This window comes from Ictidomys tridecemlineatus, chromosome 15, assembly GCF_052094955.1.
Source record: "Ictidomys tridecemlineatus isolate mIctTri1 chromosome 15, mIctTri1.hap1, whole genome shotgun sequence".
Lineage (NCBI taxonomy): Eukaryota > Metazoa > Chordata > Mammalia > Rodentia > Sciuridae > Ictidomys > Ictidomys tridecemlineatus.
The window spans coordinates 43241521-43259431 of NC_135491.1; the positions used below are offsets into that span (position 1 = coordinate 43241521).

Below are 17911 nucleotides of genomic sequence, written 5' to 3' on the forward strand. Positions count from 1 at the left end.
TTTTTGTATTTTATTTAGAGACAGTGTTGCTTAGCGCCTTGCATTGCTGACGCTGGGTTTGAACTCACGATCCTCCTGCCTCAGCATCCAGAGCCTGGCTTTTATTTTTTGCAATCTCAGGGATTAAACCTAGAGCTATGAGTATACTAGACAAATGCTCTACTACTGAACTACATCTCCCAACACCTTAGCAGTATTTTTTTTTTTTTATGTTCAGGAATGTGATGGGGATTGCTCTTTGATGTAGTAAAAGCACTCCTTGAAATTTAATAATGACAAAAAAGTAAGTAACAGTTCAAAAGGGGAATTCAGGCTCTGTTCATGAGAACATTTACTATACAGTTTAATAGCAAAAAGTTTGGAAATCATGGTCACAGGACTTTGCCACAGAGCCTTTGGAAACAAAAAATTCCAAAGTCCTGATCATTTGAACCTGTCATACTAAGATGATTTCTAACTTTCTTTAATGTTATAATGTTTTAATAAACAAAATCCATTAGCAGCAACAAATTTATTAATTATCTGATACTGTACATTTGAGAGAATCTGGGACTGATGAGCTCTACACCTTGGCTATGGCCAGGACACAAAATTGCATCTTTGTAAATGTGGCTATTTTTACTTCATGTAGTTCCCTTAATTTATGTTCACAATGGATTTTAGTAAATATGCAATCTGGGGTTTTTGTTGTTGTCCTTTGTTTTTTAATACTTTCCCACCCCAGGACATCCTCCAGAAAGCAATTTTCAGTCAGAATTGTATTGACTGTCTTGAGATGAAAAACTGACAAAATTCCCATCAAATAAAAGATATGCCATTACCCAACCTGAATTGCAAATACCTCAATTTGCCTTTGAGCTACCTAAGAAAGCATCTTATTTTAACCTCCTAATTCTTACACTTCCTAAAATTCCCCAAATAAGTCAGAGGTGATATGGTTAAGATTTCAAAATCAATAGAGCTTAAAAACTGGGGAAGGTAGGGGGTAGTGGAGATTAAACCCAGGGGAGCTTTACCCCTGAACTATTTCCCGAGTTCTTTTTATTATTTTGAGACAAGACCTCATTAAATGGCTGAGACTGGCCTCAAATTTGTCAAATTTGGGATACTCCTGCCTCAGCTTCCCTAGTCACTGGAATTATAGGCATGTGCCACTATGCCTGGCTAACAAAGCTAAAATTTTAATTTAACATCTCCTATTACCTATCTTATGTTATACAAAGTCCTAAACAAAGCATTGGGCATGGAGGTACTCAATAAAGGGATATGAAGCAACCAGAGGTTTCTGAAGGGTCTTTCTGGAACGGACTTGTCTTTGAGAAGCCTATCCCCTAGTTCAGTCAGTGGAGGAGCGCAGCACCACAAGGGACCTACAAGCTTAGGAATAGCCCAAGAAGAAAGTAAAAACCCTTCTAATGAAGTCTATCACTCCAGCACTGGAAAAACTGACCCACAGGATACTGGGCTGCCTAACGACCATAAAAACATCTTGATCTGGACAACTTCACTATTTAAAGTCTTGTCCTATCCAAGGCCTGTTCCTACATCATAGTCTATAGTATAGTATGCCCATATCATCCCAAGAGCAAAACTCTACTTTCAACCACGTTGATTAAAAAATAATAAGCAAAAGGTCTACATACACTACACATATTTCATTAAATGGCATCTGGGAGCTAAAAACCAATATGCTCTCACAGAATTCACACTTGAGGAGGATGGGGATAATGTAAGTCAATTGTTCAAATCAACTTTCTCTACAAAATGTGAACATTTATTGTTTGATAGAAACACTGTTGACATTGTCCCCAGTAAGAGATAAGTCTGGGTTTTGTTCTGAAAAGATAAAATCTATGCAACTGCACTGATTAATTTTCATAATAATTCAAATTAGTGTTACTATCAAATGACATTCCACTTAAAAATTTAAATCATCAGCAAGTAAACTACATTTAATTAAAATATATAATTATGATGGAGGGGCAACACTTCAATCACATTTCCTTAGAGACAGAAAATATTAATCAGCAATAATGACAGTTAACATTTATTACACACCAATTAAGTATCTAATGAGATAGCTGCCGATTTTTATATGTTATCTCATTCTCTTAATCTTTCAAGAGAGGTACCGGCTCATTTTCCAGACAAACCTCGGGCTTACGGTTAACTTTTATTATGAATGGTACTGTTAGAGCTGATTGTAGCAGCTATGGGAGATTTTTTTTTTACCATAAAGATGACACACACAGGTAAGTCTCACACATGTTTGACCACCTGGGGAATTTTATTAAAATGCAGATTATGATTCAGAAGGTCAAGGTAAATGAAACCCCTGATTCCAAGAAGCTCTCAATCTCAAGGATTGACCTTTGGGGCACTTTACCACTGAGCTACATCCCAGGCCTTTTTATTTTTGAGACAGGGTCTTGCTAAATTGCTGAGGCTGGCCCTGAACCTGTAATCCTTCTATCTCAGCCTCCCAAATCACTGGGATTACAGGCATAAACCAGCACACCCAGACAAAAACCCAGATTTTTATCAAGGCTGAGCATCCAAGTACACCAAGACCACCAAGACACACCCTTCAAGTAGGTAGGTCCCTTTCTCTCTCTCTCTCTCTTTCATATATATATATTTAGTTGTAGGTGGACACAATACCTTAATTTTATTTTTATGTGATGCTGAGGATAGAATACATGCTAGGTGAGCACCCTTACCACTGAGCCACAACCCCAGCCTGCTGGCTATCTCTTGATGTTTAAATTCTAAAGAACAGACAAATTACAGAATTAGGAGAGATTTTAGGGGCTGAGCCCCAAAGTTCTTTCAGATTAAAGCCCCCAAAACCACAATAGTACTTTTCTGAAAGGTAAATAAATACCATTGACTTCCATTCCTGGCCATAGGTAAAATGTCCCACTAATGAGCTGATAATGCACACTCTGTACAAACTACTGAATTTCAATTATTTTACTAGATCTGTTGAATGGCAAGTTAGTTTTCCAGTGGCAAGTTCTATTTACTTTCAAAGGCCCATAGAGTAAACAAAGCAAGGTACTTGACAAGGTATTGTATTCCAACCAGGTCCAAGTTCAGTCCTACTGGGCCCATTTCTGATTATCTGTACTGTATTCAAACACTGGCTAGCTGCTGCTTTTAAAAGTGATTATATAGCTCCTCCCCACCTCCTACATTCTCTTTGCTAACAGCAATGATACCTAACTACAAAACCAATATACCTTTGAGAACATTCTGGTTTACTAGATTAAGTTCAGTTTAAAAGTCTAGACAGATAACCTACTCCATTTACCTTTCTTTAAAATTCTTCAAAAATACCCCCAGCAATCATCAGAACAAGCCTCTCATCCATGACAGAGATAAAACAGACTGTGATTCTGTGATTTACAAACACTGGGACCTTTATTTAAAGGGTGTTCACACATGATATTATTCCCAAAGAATATTTATGTATGCACCCAAGTAAGTAAGCACAGGAGGACCAATGCTTAAAGCAATGAAATACTCATACACTGCAGTTCCATACAAATGGCTTTTGAGGCTAGGGAGGTCTACCTGTGTAGAGGAGTATGTGGGACACACAGGTTTTTCAAGCTGCAGTATGCCTTGTCCACAATTGAGCTAACCAACAGTCCAAAGAGCCCTGTCTAACAGGAACAGAACTGACAGACCCATCCCCTGAACACCATGAGGCTAAAAATCAGGACCCTGAAAAATGAGTTCTACTATGGACAAGTCCAACAGAAAGTTCCCTATTTCTGTTACCTCCAAAACTGGCTGCCCTACTGGAGTGAATTAACTCTGGGTATCAACTGGTCAGTGCCAGACATCGGTGTTGGGCAGAGGATTCCGGGATGCAGAGGACTCAAACCTCTGCAGTAGAAACTGGAGACAGCAGGCAGATCTAGGCTCTCCACTGCATTTGGGCTACATGCCTCCCATTCAACAAATATTTACTGAGCGTCTACCATACACTAGGCACCCTTCTAGGCGCCAGGGAAGAAAGCAAGCAGCAGTCCTCAGTCTCCAGAGGCCGAGGCAAAGACCGTATGGTGGCTGAACGGGGCCCCTAAAACCTGCCACAGGTTGCTAAGCCAGAAAACCGCAAGATCCCTGGCGCCAGGCTCCACACATCACCAAGTCCAGTAATGAAGGCGGGAGTGGACAGGTAGGCCCGGGGACAGGTATGCAGGTAGACGACACACCTGAGGCTACCAGTTTGGGGAGGGCAGGCTCTGGCCGTGGGCCAAAGAACGGGGTAAGGGAGGACGGCCTGGGAACCCTGCCCGAGAGAGGGGTACGAGAAGCAGGGGCTCTGGCCCCGGGACGCGGCGGAGGCCGGCGGGGCCTGCGCCCCCGCAGCGGGAGTGGGAGCGGGGCGCGCGGAGGGAAGGCGCGAGGCTAGGCCGCCGGCCCCGCACCTGGGGCCCCGCCCGGCACCTACCACTTGGGCGACCTTGAGGCGGCCGAGCGTGCCGCGCAGGTAGTCGGGGTCACAGCGCAGGCCGGCCAGCCCGCGGCGCTGGCTCACCGGCTCGGTGGTGGGCTGGTACGGACTGCTGGCGCCCGAGATCATGGAGGTGCTCGAGGCCTCGCCCTCGAAGCCGTCCAGCTCCTCGCCGCTCCGCATGCTGCCGCCCGACCCGGGCCGCCTCGCGCGGCGGGCCCCTGGCGCCAGGAGCGGGCGGGCTCAGCGGGGACGCCGCATCGCCGCCGCCGCCGCCGCTGCCGCCCGACTGCCCGCCGCGGCCCGCCCCGCCGCCGCCTCTGCGCCCGCCGCCCGCTGCGGCCGCGGCTCGGTCCGCTCGGGCTCGGCTCCCGCCGCCTCGGCAGCGGAAAGGGAGGGAGGCGGGAGCGGGCGCAGAGGGAAGGAGGCGGGAGCCTCGCGCCGGCCGGGAGGGGGCGGAGCGAGTGCCCGCCCGCTGGCCGCTCGGCGGCGCTCCGCGGCCAGGCGAGGTGCAGGCTGAGGGGCCGCGCCTCGGCCTCAGGGGCGGGGCGTCGTCTTCTTGGCCCCGCCCCCAGCCCCGCCCTCACCTGCGCCGCGGGCTGGCCGAGCCACTGGTGGTCGCCAGCGGTCCAGGCTCTCCAGAACTGGGATTCCGGAAAACCGGTCGTGGGGACCTGGAGGAATCGAGGGAGGGTCGAGGAGGGCCGAGGAAGCAAGGAACTGCTTTCCTAGGGCCTCAATATCTCCTTTGGAGAAAGTGGAGTCCTCAACAGGTAGCTGGGGGACTTACCGGTGAGGACCAAGATGAGATGTGCCACCTGAATGAAGAGTGACAGACAAGATGGGAAAGTGTGTGGGCTTCTGCATGGGGCGCCCTGCAAGAATCCAGTTCTGAGGAACAGCAGATTAGAGTGAGGGGTCGAGATTAGTAGAGTCTCCAGGACCCACACAGTCGCGTCTGAATTCTGGACCCCTAGCCTGCTGAACACAATAGGTTCTTGGTGACTAATGCTGTTCCTCTCTTGCCTCAAAAGGTTTTGCTACCTCTGTCTCAGCATCAAGCCAGGTTAAACATAGATTTTGCCCTGAAGACATTAATTAGGGACCAATTTGCAATTCAAGTGTGAAGACTAATTTTAAGTTCAAGTAAAACGCTAGCTTTCTAAGAATTGTCTGTCACTTGAATACTGAACCCTTCCACACCACATATATCTAGGGCTTCCCTTGCTCTAGGCACTGAGCAAGGCACTTGGATAGGGTGTTAGTATTATTGCTATTTTACAGAAAAGAGGACTAAAACTTCCAGAGTGGAAGTGGTTTGTCCAAGGTCCAAGGTCAATTGGTGGGCAGAGCATAGGTACCAACTTTTTTCAAAGATGGAAGGATAACGACTAATAATTTATTCAACCAACAAATATTTGGGGGGCACTTACTGTGCCTTAGGGAATATACTAAGAATTGAGGAGAGAGTGCCAGTTCAACAGTTAAAATAGGGCTGGATGTAGGCTTTGACGTCTGCTGGTGTCGAGTATATCCAGAAGTTGCAGGTAAATACAAGAACAAAAAATAAAATGATCAATTGAAAACTTTTTAAAGAGAGATTTTCTTTCCCTGGATCCCCTTCCAAACCCATGTTCCATCCTGGAGTTATGTTCTCTGAAGGAAGTAAAACAGAAGTCTCTTAGCCAGGGATCACTCAGCACAATGATTACCCAACATAGACAGCTGAGAAATCCCACCTACAGGCACAGACCTTCCAATGAACTTTTTAGGGCCCTACTTTGAAATATAAATGACAGCTAAGAGTCACCAAACATTTGAGAATGGCCTGTAATATAGTAGAGATCAAAACACAATAAAAAGTAAGGAGGAAATAAGATATATGTCATGAAATGTTTTATATATATACAAACCATTTTATATATACATCAATACATTACTGTATGTACATGTATATCTATATGTAGCTATAGATAAATATTTGTATTTTCAGATAAAATTAGAAGATGTTGTAACATAAAAAATTAGAATAATCTGGGGCTGGGCATGGTGGCACACAATTGTAGTCCTAGCATTCTGGAAGCTAAGGTGGAAGAATCACTTGAGCCAGGAGTTCTCAACTGGCCTGGGCAACATAGCAGGACCTCATCTCAAAAAAAAAAAAAAAAAAGTGCTATGTGTGAGTGTGCATCCTGTAATTCTCAGTCACTCAGGAGGCTGAGGCAAGAGAATCCCAAGTTCAAGGAAAGCTTGGGCAATTCAGCAAGATCCTGTCTCAAAATAAAAAATAAAAAGGGTTGAGGATGTAGCTTGGTGGAAGAGTTCTTGTCTAGCATGCATGAAGCACTGAGTTCAACCCCTAACACTGAAAAAAAAATTTAAAGAAAGAAAATGAGACAAATGATGAGAAAAATAGAGAAATAGTCCAAAAAATAATAGAATAAGACTTCCATAAAGTTAGAGTAGAGGAAATGGAGAGGAGAAAACATAAAATGATAATTCAGTAACATTCATTGAGGAAAAAAAACCAAGTTTTTTATTTAAGGATCCACTAGTGCCTAGTGAACATAAGTGGACCCACACCCAACCCACTCAGACCAATGAGGCAAAGAGAAGATACCTTGAATTAAAAAAAAAAAAAGAACAAAACAGGTTTCATTATAAAGAATCAGGAATCAGAAAGGCATCAGACTTCTCCACAGAAACTTTGGAAATCAGAGTGGAGCAAAGCAGGGCACAGTGGCACATGCCTGTAATCCCAGTGACTCATGAGGCTAAGGCTGATGCAGGAGGAGCACAGGTTCAAAGCCAGCCTCAGCAATTTAGTGAGACCCTAAGCAATTTATCGAGACCCTATCTCAAAATTTAAACAAAAGATAAAAGGGGCCAGGCGCAGTGGTATATGCCTGAAATCCCAGTGTCTCAGGGGGCTGAGGCAGGAGGATTGCAAGTTCAAAGCCAGCCTCAGCAAAAGCAAGGTGCTAAGCAACTCAGTGAGACCCTGTCTCTAAATAAAATACAAAATACGTCTTGGCTCAGTGGTCAAGTGCCCAGGAGTTCAATCCCCAGTACCAAAAAAAAAAAAAAAAAAGATAAAAGGGTTAGGGTGTAGCTCAGTGGTTACTCCTGGGTTCAGTCTCTGGTACCAAAGAGAGACAGAGAGCGAATGAACAAACCCTTCCACATCATGATAGAAAATAAACCCCACCTAGAAGTCTGGTTCATCTGAGTAGAGGCCAGGTATAGGTTACTGAAAGACTCTTGGATGTGCAGATGCCTTCTTTCTCAAGATGCTGCTGGAGGAGGACACCAAAACAAAGATTTAAACCAAGATAGTGGAAGATAAGCAGGAAAAAGTGGATGCAGCAAGAGGGAGTGAAAAGGGACCCTAGGGTGAAGCAGCAACAGCCACTGTGCAGCAGGGCTGGGGTCCAGATGGAGAGCCAGAGTCTTTGAGAGAGACTGCTTTTAGACAAAATTAAGAATGTGTTTGATAGCTGGACTTCTGTAGTTCTAGCTACTTGGAGTCTGAGGCCCAGGAGTTTGAAGCCAACCTGGGCAACATAATTGAGATGCTGTCTCAAAAAAAAAAAAAAGGCCTAAGTATGCAAGGCTCTGAAGTTCTAATCCCCAGCATCCAAAAATAAATAAATAAAGTATTGGAACACACAGTAAAGAAAATACATAGTTTGGGGATAGTTTGAGATAAATGAGAGAAAAATGCTAAGAAAACTAAGCAAATGTCTATATTAACTTCCAGGAGAATAAAATGATGAACAGAAAGGGGGAAGTAAGAATGGCATAGCTCAACTGTGAATAGCATTTGCATAATTATAATGACATAAGTAATGAATGCATAAGTTACCTAAAAGACAGACTCAGAGGCTAAGGCTGTAGATCCGTGGTAGAGCACTTGCCTCGCATGTGTGAGGCACTGGGTTCAATCCTCAGCACCACATAAAAATAAATAAATAAAAATATTGTGTCCATCTACCACTAAAAAAGTATTTTAAAAAAATAGGGGCTTGGGTTGTGGCTCAGTGGTAGAGCACTCGACTCGCACGTGTGAGGTCCTGGGTTCGATCCTCAGCACCACATGAAAATAAATAAATAAAATAAAGATATCGTATCCAACTAAAACATAAATGTTAAAAGAAACAATACATGGGAAACATTATTTTAAAAATACATACCTATATTAGGAAGAGAAGAAAGGGAAGTATGTTTGTCTGATAAGGAGAAGGGAAGATGGGCAAGAGACTGGAACACTCTTCATCCACCTCAGGAGATCAGCAGATGCTTAAATTGAAAAATCTAGGGTAGCAGTATATGTGTTAATTAAACCTACAAATATAAGACTGGTGCAGTGTGGCAGCCTCTAACCCCAGCAACTCAGGAGGCTGAGGCAGGAAGATTTCCAAGTCTGAAGCCACTTAGCGAGACCCTGTCTCAAAATAAAAAGTAAAAAAGGGCTAGTAAAGTGCCTCAAAAGAGAAGAAAAGGAAAAAAGGAAGAAATACAAAAACTAGTCGGTTAAAAGAGTTAAAAATTGTTGCCTCTGGGAAGCAGGAAATGTCATGGCGATAATGGGCCTTTTAGAACTATTTGATTCTCTTAACTATGTGCCCCTGTTACTTTGATAAAAATAAAGGTTGGGCTAGGGGTGTAGCTCAGTGGCAAAGTGCTTGTCTCACACATGTGAGGCACTGGGTTGGTTCCTCAGCACCACATGAAAATAAATAAACAAAATAAAGACATTGTGTCCATGTATAACTAAAAAAATTTTTTTTAAATAAAAGTTAAGTTTAAAACAAATTTTTAGAAAAGGATCTCAGGAGTCGGTGTTAAAACAAGGCAGGCAAAGTCCCCTTCAGGACATGGAGAGCAAGTACCGAAATCTGTAAGGAGAGCAGAGTGTGTGCTGAGTTGTTGAGGGAAGGTGTATGAATTAACAGCAAAAGAATTTAATTACATCTGAGGGTCAGAATTTAAGCTGAGATCAGAAACATGAGCATCAGCTAGCTAGACAAGAGGACAGTAAGGGTTGGTGAAAGAGTATTCCAGGCAGAGGGAACAACATGTGCAAAGGCCCAGAGATGAGCACATTCAGAAACACTGAAGAACTCAAGTGCAGTGTTAGTTCAAGGAGAAGAGACAGACAGAACTGAAATGGAGCCATGGACCAGTGTTAGGAGGACCTTGGGGGCCATGTTAGGGGGTGAGCTCCAACCGGAAGAGTATTCAGCATGAGAGCCGTCCCAGGAGGCCTGCCTCATGAGATGCTCTCTCTGGCTTTGGTGCCAGAGGACACGGATGGAGCAGAGGCAAGACTGGAGGCTCTTCTCCAGGACTCATTAACTGCTCTCTGTTCCTGGACACTCGGCCAAGTTTATTTTTAGTTCGAGAAACAGACTCAAATTTTTCTCTTCTGATTTTTAACAGAAGTTCACAGACTTCCAAAGGGTGTTGTTGGGAATCCCACATGGTGATCCTTAAATAGTAGATAAAAATTAGCATTATGGTTCCTTCCTCTGTGTTAAATTGTAATACATCACAAGTCCCTGGCAAACCTGTGCTTCTGGTGTCTACAAGTGCTTAAGACAAAATGAAGACAATAACTGACAAAGAAACAGATGGCCCTTGGACAGGTCCCCATTCCAGGATCTGGCCCACGTGTCCAGGGCTGACTAAGGCACCCGGACTGAGAGGAGACTGATGAAGAAGCCAGATGCTACTTTATGCATTGTTGCCAGAGTACAGACTGGGCCAGGTCACAGACTCTTATCACAGACCCTGAACACATCCTGATGTATCCTCTGAGCAGCCAGATTATGTGGAGGGATAGCTCATGCCTGCAGACGTGCTTGGGCTTTAGGAGACTCTTACAACAGGGTCTTTTTCAGCCTGGGCAGTTTTTGGATGCTGACAAGTTCTTTATCATTGACCCTTTCTCTGTGTTTGCAGTTGTCTCTTCTTTGTACAATGCTCAACTTGTAGCAGCTTTACTTCTGGATACTTCCATTCACCTGGATCAGATTTAGCACCTCCTCCCATTGAGCCCCGGCTTAACTCCCTCCAAGAGCAACAACCTCCAAATGTGGGAATCCCCCACACTATCCACTCTGTACTCACACATACATGCACCCTGATTCCTTTGAGCATCAGGACTCATGGACACCTCTGATCTCAAAGCATTGGTCTTATAAGTTTAGATTCTAATTCCACAAAGGCCTGTGAGCAAAACACCTTCTCAGACTCTAATTCCTTCATGTTTTGTTCCTAGAGGCAGTGTCTGAAAATAATGAGAGAGGTTCCCACTTCATTTCTTAACTAGGCCTCTCCTCATTGTATCCTTGCCAGTGTTGGGGGTAGGGTAGGTTTTTCTGTAACTTCAATTAAGCAATTGATCTTCTTTTAATAAACTCAGTAATTAGCAGAAGCCCTTAGAGACTTCTACCTCAAACGGAAAATACAGGCAGTGGTCATAAGTAGATTTCAAGCATAAAGTATATAATGGAAAGCCTGATAAAGTTTATATTAACAATTATCAACATTAAGCAAAAAACCAAATGCACAGTAAATTGTATATTTAATGTTTCAAGACTAACAACTTGGTTTGAAATGATTCTACTTCAAAAGGCCTTTTTAGGTACCAGTATAACATCCATATGTCTGAAAGATTAGACTGAAAGATGTAAAGATAAAATTCATTTTTGTGTTTGAAAGGACCAATGTCCCATCCCTCTCCTCTGTGGCAGTGCCAGACTCCTCCAGCAGTGTTCCCACATGCGTAGGGCAAAGGTCCAAGGCCTGGGCAAATTCCAGGCAGGAATGGTTGAGGGGTTAGAGTTAACTGCGGCTTCTGCAAAAACTTGTGTCTTCAGCCGGAAAAATGCTTTCCAAGTCTCCTCTAAAAATAGTGCTTGCTGGGATTTTCCAGTTTGACATTCCTTTGGCTCCTATGATCAAGGACAACCCAAACAAATCCATTTTGCACCCCTCACTGAAGCCTTTAATGGCATCTTACCTTATAGGACCCCAATTTATGGTTCCTGACACCCCCAAGCCCTGCTCGTGCTTGGTGATACAAGGGAGAATTCATCTGCGCAGGAGCTGCTGAGCTTCACTCCCTCTCCCTTCCACCAGAGAGAAAGGGAGTGTTTTTCTGGGGAAGAAAAAGTTGAAAAAGTGCCCACAAGAAACGTGGGAACTGCCTTCATTCAACTCCAGTACTGGTGTTATTAGCCCTGAGATTCACTCAGGGAGCCACTGAGGTCACCAGGAGGCAAACATCTCCTGATGTCCCACTCCCATCAGCCAGGTATTGAGCCATGTGCTGAGACAGCCAGGCTCTTAACTAGAGTGCTGAGGTTGGGAGAGTAACTGTGGAACTATGGTGGTCCCTTCGGGCAGTAGTAGCCCTCCCTGTTCCTGGACAGGTGGTGCCTACCCAGGAAGAGTGAACAGCTGACCCACGATTCCCTTCCAACCGAAGGATCAGCTCAGGATGGGTACAGGACCTGGGTTGAGCCAGTAAGAATCCTACTCTGGGATTTTTCTCTCTAAAATGGAGGGATTCTCAAATTTAAGGTGCACAGGAATTACTCAAGGGGTAGATTCTCAGTATCTCCTCCAGATACTCTGATGTGTAGACCCAAGAGGGGGACAGGTATCTGCTACTACAGGTATTGATGGAACTACAAGGTCAGTACAACCACCCGGGGGTGGGGAGAGCAGGGAAGCCTTCACTCAACCTGTGTGATCCTGCCAACTGCCCCTGCCTTCCCACTGACTTTTTGGTGCTAGGGATTGAACCCAGGGCCTCCAACATGTCTCCTGTCCTCTTGAGACAACCTCCTTGCTTGGCAAATAGACCCCAGATAGGATTTTCCTCTCTGATAGAGCAGGACATGACATTTACACAGTGCCACCTTTGTACTAGACACTACTTGGTTTTTATATATTAACTCACTTAACTCTCATAACAGTTGAGTGAGGAGGGCTAACTCCTGCACATCCTGTAGCGCTCAGCTAAATGGGAACACTTTCCTGAGTCCCCAGGTTAATAGTCAGGTACTCCTATCCTGGCTTTCACAGTCCCTTGCATCAAAGAATTTATTACACTATATTATGATTCACAGTTTCCTTATTTATATGCTGTCCTTCTAGAACATGAGTTCCTAGAGGGCAATGCTTCATTAATCTCTGGCCTGGTTCAGGGCCCAAAGCATGGCATGGCAGTGTAACCTCAGACAAAATATTAAACCTCTGTGGGTGTCAGTTTCCTAATCTGCAGATTGTAAACAGTTAACACTTGTGCTGAAACAAAGTCAACACTCTGCAAATGCCCACTCACTGTTGGTGTCATGGTTCTGACCAAGGAAGACAGGGCAAGGCATTCTGGAAAGAGGAGCCTGTTTTAAGCTCAGGACCTGGTGGAAAGGCCAAGGGGTTCAAATGGAAGTAAGTAGTCTGGGTTTTTGTTGACACATGGGGAGGGTTCAAAGGTATGTGAAAGGAAAGGAACAAATGGGCAGAAACAGTAAGTTGGGACAGATTCTGAAAGATTGCTATGATCCCTCAAAGGCCCATGTGTGGTGGACATGGTGGCACACATCTATAATCCCGGTTACTAGGGAGGCTGAGGCAGGAGAATCTCAAGTTCAAGGCCAGTAAGAACTTGTTTCAAAATTAAAAAGAAACAAAAGAGCTGGGGAATGTAGCTCAGTGGTAAAGCACCCTGGGTTCAAATCCCTAGTACTGCCAAAATAAAAAGTCCATGTGTTAAAGGTTTGGTGCCCAGAGTGGGAAGTGGTTCAACCTTTGGAAGGTGGGGCCTTGCAGGAGGTCTTTAGATCATTGAAGGTGTGCCCACAAAAGGGAATTTGGGACCTGAATTTATCAGTTTTCCTCTCTTGCTTCCTGGCATGAGCTGAGCGGTTGGCTCCACCATGTTCTCCCAGCATGTCCTTGCTATCCTAAGCCCAAAGCAGTGGGATCACCCAATCTTGGAACCTTCAGAGAACTATGAGATTAAGAAACGTTTTCTAAGTTAATTGTCTAGGCATTTTGTTATAGTGATTTAAAAAACTGATTAATACAAATCCCTTGCAGTCGGGGAGCCACGGGAGCTGCACTTTGTTCTATAGGCAAGGGACCAAAGTGATTAGATTTGGGTGAAAACAATAAGTACAGATGAATAATTCAAAGTCTTATCTCTTTAGTATCAAACAGATAGTAGAGACACTATTACTTTGAATAATATATAGAGTCCTTTTAGAGGGAAAAAAGACTCAGGGACCCTGAGAGTACTTCTGTGGATGGTTAGGGATCCCCAGACCTATTGGGGGAAACCCTGGAGCAGCTAGAAATACACCAAGACTTCAGGAAATCAGCTCCATAAACAGCTGAACTAAACTTTTTTTTTCAGTTATAATTTTTTTTTCAAGATACACATGACAGTAGAGTGTATTATTTATTTATTTATTTTTAATGTGGTGCTGGGGATTGAACCCAGGGCCTTGTGCACACAAGGCAAGCACTCTACCAACTGAGCTATATCCCTAGCCCCAGTAGAGTGTGTTTTGACATATCATACATATATGGAGCATAACTTCCCATTCTTGTGGTTGTATAGGATGTGGAATTACACTAGTTGGGTATTCATATGTAAACATAGGAAAGTTACATCCAATTCATTCTACTGTCTTTCCTGTTCCTATCCCTCCTCCCTTCCCCTTATTCTCCTCTGCCCAATCCAAAATTGCCCCATTCTTCCCTAGCTGCCCCCCAAAAAAACATTATGGATTAGCAACCACATATCAGAGAAAACATTTGGCCTTTGTTTTCAGGAGGTTGGCTTATTTCACTTAGCATGATATTCTCTACTGATTTTAAGTCCTTTGGGTATATGTAGAGGAGTGGGATAACTGGGTCAAATGATAGTTCCATTACAAGTTTTCTGAGGCTGAACTAAACCTTGAGAGAAGGATGGGCCTTGGGCAAGTAGTCAAAACAGGCAAAGAACACATGGTGGTAGGATATAGCAAGTCTCTACTAAGAGATTGGGGAGGAGTTGAAGAATATATGGATTAAAGAAGCAGTGGGGCTGGGGGAGGTTTCAGGGGCCATTGTGAAAGGTTTGTCATGCCAGTTTTGTTCTTAGCCCACATACATGGGCAGACCTGAGTGTTGGTTATTTTAACTTATTTATTTGGAAACAATCTCAAAATTACAAAAGAAAAAAGTAAGTAAAATACAAAGACCACCATTTTTGCCCTGAATTATGTTAGAGTAAGTTAAAAACTAAAACCCCATCAAATACTTTAGTGTAGTATTTATTTTTACAACCAAGAATACACAACAAAGGAGGAAATTATTACTGATACATTATTATCATTATTATCTAAACCCTCAGATCCAATTTGAGTTTTGCCAAATGTCTTTTATGTTTTTTGTAGCAAAATGATGCCATCAGGAATCATAGGTTGCCCCTCACTGTATCTATAGTCTCTTTTAGACTAGAACAGTTCCTCAGATCCTCCTTGACTTTTATGGTCTTAACATTTTAGAAAATGACATTTATTTTCTTTTTTTTAATAACTTATTTATTTGTATGTGGTGCTGAACCCAGGGCCTCTCACATGCTAGGCAAGCGCTTTACCGCTGAGCCTCAACCCCAGCCCAACAATTATTTTCTATAAACATTTTTTGGCAGAAATAACTTCAAAGTGATATATTCTTTTAAGTGCATCCTATTCAAGAGGCTTATGATCGTCATTTGTCCCATAGCTAATGATGTTTGCTTTGATCAGTTGATTAGACTTGTGTCTACCAGACTTTTCCACCATAACATACTTTGTAATAAATATACTTGGAATAATTTGAACATCGAAATAAATACGTATTGTAATGAATTTCAATGAATCTTATAACTTTGATGTTTTCTTTATTTTTATTTTTGAAGACAGGGTCTCATTAAGGTGCCCAGGCTGGCCTTGAACTCTTGATCCTTCTGCATCAGCCTCCCAAGTAGCTCAGATTATGGATTACCACCAATGTGCCCAGCTCAACTTTGAAGTTTTGTTAAGGGCCGGAATGCTGTTTCACATGGAACTTGTTCTTTTACAGTGCTGGGGATCTAACCCAGAGCCTCACACATACTAGGCAAACACTACCATTGAGCTACATCCCCAGCCCCTGGAACTTTCAGTTTTCTTATTTATGTCAATATAGAAACATTACTTTCTACTTCATTTGCTGGTTGATAATCCATTACCTACTTTCTTTTTCCTTTTGGTACTGAGAATCAAATCCAGGGGTGCTTTACCACTGAGCTCCATACCCAGGCCTTTTTATTTTGAGACAAGGTCTTGCTAAGTTGCCAAGCTGGGCCTTGAACTTATGATCCTCCTGCCTCAGCATCCCAAGTTGATGGAATTACTGGTGTGCACCACTGTGCATGGCTTGCTTGCTTGCTTGCTTGCTTATTTGTTTATTTATTTATTTAAGTGCTCAGATTGTCCCTGGTTTGGCCAGTAGTTTTCTTTTTGATATGTCTTGGTCTCCATATTTCTTTATGCCCTTATTTTCTGGCACAAATGTTCCAAACTCATCTTGTGCTTTTCCTATTCTAGCTCTGGCATCTGTCATTTCTCCAATGAGCCCCAAATTCTTTTTGAGGTACTGAAGATTGAACCCAGAGCCCTCATGCATACTAAGCACATGCTCAATCACTGAGTTACATCCCAGCCCCTCAGTTTATTCTACTGGAGAATGATATTTAGAAACCAAGATCTTGGCATAAGATGTGCTCATTGCTATTGGGCTGCTGCTGTTCCCAGGTTCTCTCAGTGAAAAAAAGCTAAGGGATACATGTATGCACATGAACACATACATATGTGTGTACATATTTACATCTAATTGTTTTTATGTCCTGTGTGTATAAAACCATGTCACACTTACACCTCCAATTCCAATCCAAATCATAGGGTTCATTCTAGTTTTCCCTCCCTTGTCTGCCAGTGAGAAACCCCCTATTATCCTTTATTCATTAACTTACTGGACCAATGTCCATGTATTTAACTGATCTCACCCCACTGCCATACCCATCCCTGCACAGATGTCCTGCCCACACATGATGGGGCCACCCAATTAGGGTTCTCACACCCATGCTTGGCTGCTCTACTCCATATGGATATTCTCACCCAACCTGGGCTTTAACAGTCTGCACCTGTCCCACTCTGCAGGAAGTATCTTCACCCTGCTTTGACTAACACTACATGGCAGGCCATTCTCCCAAACCCACTCATAGAGACACGCTTCATCCTGCTTAGGTTCCAGAAATCTGCTCTGGGTCTTCACAGATCCCCACTCCCCTCTGAAGCACATACACCATGCTATGCCCACCTAAAGGCTTTAGGGCCAATTTGTTCAGGGAGAAGAACCCTACAAAGATTTTGGCTTTTTAGTAGGGAAAAGCTGACTATGGTGTCAGAGGTCGCTTGGGTAGTCACTTGTTCCCAGGAGACTTCCAGCTCTTATAAGGGAAGGGCCTCCCCATTTCCTGCACATAGTGTGTCACCAACCCATCCCCACAACTCCTTTCAAGTAGAGGTAAGGAAGAAGCCCCAGGAGGCCACATACTTCAACCGCATACCCGGATGCTCATGCATTCAGATGGCAGAGAGCTGCCTTGCCCAAGAAAGCAGGCAGTTGCCCAGGTGATGGAATTTATGGTTTTGAGAGCTTGTCTGCCTTAAAATAGCTCTCTTGCTCAATCTAAAGTAGCAATTTATTCCTTTAGCTTTAAGACTGGAGTTTGCACTGTCTGGCCTGGGGAAGTGGGTAGAGTGGGAGAGGAAGGCAACATGATAACACCAGCATTCTCTAAACCTGCTTTCTTGGCAATAATCGTCCCCCCCCCCCCCGGACTTATTTTCCCATCTCTAAGATCACAATTTTTAAGACCTTTCTAAGAACTTTTAAGGTCTCTCCATCACACAATTAGTTCAGGGCTGGTTCTGCTTCAGGACCCTTTCTGCAGAGGTACTGCACTAAGCACTCATCTCAACTAGTTTATCCTGTTTCCCTGGGAAGTAGGTGAGAGTCTCCTTGCCACTCAGAGGACGATGAGATCTGAAGAGGCAAAGGGACTTCTCCCCAGTCACACAACTGATAAAAATCCTAGGGCCAGAATTCAAACCAGTCTGACTTTGGGTTCCCAGCTGAAACTGCCCAGGTGTCAGAGCTGTGACTGTGGGCTAATTTTCCTTTTGTCAGAACAGTTCTGGTCCACTTGAGTGCCAAAAATACTGATGTTCCCAAGTATGGGGAGAACCATCTGGCAGGCAGAGTGGCTAGACTGAGGCTGTGTTTGGTGATGCTTCCCACAAGGACCCAGCACCACCTGCAGGGAGATGTTGGCTTAACCTCCCTTTGTGC

At 43.7% G+C, this 17911-nt stretch overlaps 1 protein-coding gene across 1 annotated transcript in view; it reads right to left on the bottom strand.

Annotated features, from left to right (window-relative positions):
- The window catches only part of Cmtm4 (CKLF like MARVEL transmembrane domain containing 4), a 59787-nt gene extending 55032 nt beyond the window's left edge, over window positions 1–4755 (bottom strand). Inside the window, exon 1 of the mRNA XM_078032437.1 lies at window positions 4466–4755. Within this exon, the coding sequence (XP_077888563.1) occupies window positions 4466–4651 (186 nt within the window). The 5' untranslated portion in view covers window positions 4652–4755. The remainder of the gene's footprint in view (window positions 1–4465) is intronic.
- Between the last annotated feature and the right edge of the window lie 13156 nt (window positions 4756–17911).